The sequence below is a fragment of the Macaca nemestrina genome, chromosome 1, assembly GCF_043159975.1.
Source record: "Macaca nemestrina isolate mMacNem1 chromosome 1, mMacNem.hap1, whole genome shotgun sequence".
Classification (NCBI taxonomy): Eukaryota; Metazoa; Chordata; class Mammalia; order Primates; family Cercopithecidae; genus Macaca; species Macaca nemestrina.
This window is the reverse complement of record NC_092125.1, coordinates 101,237,763-101,240,165: the sequence shown is the minus strand read 5'-3', so window position 1 is coordinate 101,240,165 and position 2,403 is coordinate 101,237,763. Positions and strand designations below refer to the sequence as shown.

Genomic DNA, 2,403 nt, shown 5'->3' with positions numbered 1-2,403 from the left:
CAAAGATATATATGTTTTAATCACTAGAATCTGAGAATATGTTAGATAATACAAGCAAGAGGAATCAAGGTTGCAGAAGGAAAGTCAACTGACAGTAAAATAGAGATATTATTCTGTATTATTCTGGAGGGCCCAAAGTAATCATAAGGGTTCTTAAAATTGGGAGAGAGAATCAGAAAGTCAGAGAAAAGATGTAACTTTGTTGACTTTGAAGATAGAAGAAGGGGACCATGAACCAATGAACATGAGAGGTAGCTAGGAACTGGAAAAGGCTAGTAAAAGGCAAGATTATTCCTTGTCACCTCCAGAAAGGAACAAAGGACTGCATGCCCCAAATTCTTATATTCACATACCTGAATATATTTTACTTCTTTCCCTCTTTGCAGATCTTGGCAGAAAACGTCACCATGGTCACTGAATTCCTGTTACTGGGTTTTTCCAGCCTTGGTGAAATTCAACTGGCCCTCTTTGTAGTTTTTCTTTTTCTGTATTTAGCCATTCTTAGTGGCAATGTCACCATTATCAGCGTCATCCACCTGGATAAAAGCCTCCACACACCCATGTACTTCTTCCTTGGCATTCTGTCAACATCTGAGACCTTCTACACCTTTGTCATTCTACCCAAGATGCTCGTCAATCTACTTTCTGTGGCCAGGATAATCTCCTTCACCTGTTGTGCTCTTCAAATGTTCTTCTTCCTTGGTTTTGCCATTACCAACTGCCTGCTATTGGGTCTAATGGGTTATGATCGCTGTGCTGCCATTTGTCACCCTCTGCACTACCCCATTCTTATGAGCTGGCAGGTGTGTGGAAAGCTGGCAGCTGCCTGTGCAATTGGAGGCTTCTTGGCCTCTCTTACAGTAGTAAATTTAGTTTTCAGCCTCCCTTTTTGTAGTGCCAACAAGGTCAATCATTACTTCTGTGACATCTCACCAGTTATTCGTCTGGCTTGTACCAACACAGATGTTAATGAATTTTTGATATTCATTTGTGGGGTTCTTGTACTTGTGGTTCCCTTTCTGTTCATCTGTGTTTCTTATCTCTGTATTCTGAGGACTATCCTGAAGATTCCCTCAGCTGAGGGCAGACGGAAAGCGTTTTCCACCTGTGCCTCTCACCTCACTGTTGTTATTGTTCATTATGGCTGTGCTTCCTTCATCTACCTGAGGCCTACGGCAAACTATGTGTCCAACAAAGATAGGCTGGTAACGGTGACGTACACTATTGTCACTCCATTACTAAACCCCGTGGTTTATAGCCTCAGAAACAAGGATGTCCAACTTGCTATCAGAAAAGTGTTGGGCAAGAAAGGTTCTCTAAAATTATAGAATTGAAATATTATTACGTTTTTGATTTCTCAATAAATAATGCCTTTTTATCACATGCATATTATAACTGTAAAAAATTCTTTGAAATAATAGGAGTCCTTAAGATGCATGTCATAAAATATGTTTTTCTCCTTACAGTTTCTTTAAATTTAATCCACAGGCTAATGTTTTTCATTTTCTCATATAGAATCTCAGGGAGCTCCTCAAATTTAAATGCCTAGTTCACTGTGATAATTGAAAATTAAAACTTAATTTAAAGCTAAAATTTCTGCCTTTTCTGGGTGTAGATTTTTGAATTGGGGAGCCTTCATTGGTAGCAATGAAGGTTGACTTATGTATTAGCTCTTTCAGCAAACACTTTTCTCTCTACTTATTTCAGTGACTGGTCCTTCAAGCATTACACTGTGGGGGGAGGGATAGGTGGAGGGAACGTCTTTCTTGATTGTCACTGTCATGTTCTGGCAATAGTGCTTTCAGATGTTGCACACTGAGTCTTTCTCATGCAGGGAGCTTTCCTGGCTGCTGAAATAATTCCTTACTTGGAGCTTCTACCACATTTCTTGTGATATGGTTGAATCTGCCTCTAGCTGACAGCTTGTAAATTTTCCTCTTAATTCTGAGGTTTCAACATTCATCTGGGTCCCATGTTTTCCAAAGTTCTTATTGGACAAAATGTTATTTTTAAGTGATTCTCCAATGAGAATTTCTCCTAAATGGTCAATAAGTGATCCAAAAGAAAATTTTGACAATCCTTGCTACCCATAGTCAGTTGAAGTTCAGATATCTTTCTCTGTGTACTGGTATTTCAGGCCAATAACTGCAGATTTCTACATTTAGATTTCTCAGGTGAGCTCAGATACCAATCAACTGTGTTCCTTTGTCTCCAACAGATATATATCAATATCTTGAAGCAGTTTTCTACTCTTGGGGATAGATAAAACGTTAAGAAATCCAAGAGCTTACTCCAAAGATTATATTTCCTCTCCTTTTTTCTCAAAATGTTTATTTTTAAAGAGTAGTTCACACATTCTATTCTCTCAGCTTTTGTGCCTCAACTGAAACTAAGAAAAACTGC

The 2,403-nt window shown here is 38.6% G+C and overlaps 1 protein-coding gene across 1 annotated transcript; it reads left to right on the top strand.

The window, feature by feature from the left end:
- Positions 1-326: 326 nt before the first annotated feature.
- LOC105498117 (olfactory receptor 10R2) lies at positions 327-1,328 on the top strand. The gene has a single exon (XM_011769975.2). The coding sequence runs from the start codon at positions 327-329 to the stop codon at positions 1,326-1,328; it is 1,002 nt and encodes a 333-aa protein (XP_011768277.2).
- The last annotated feature ends 1,075 nt before the right edge of the window (positions 1,329-2,403 follow it).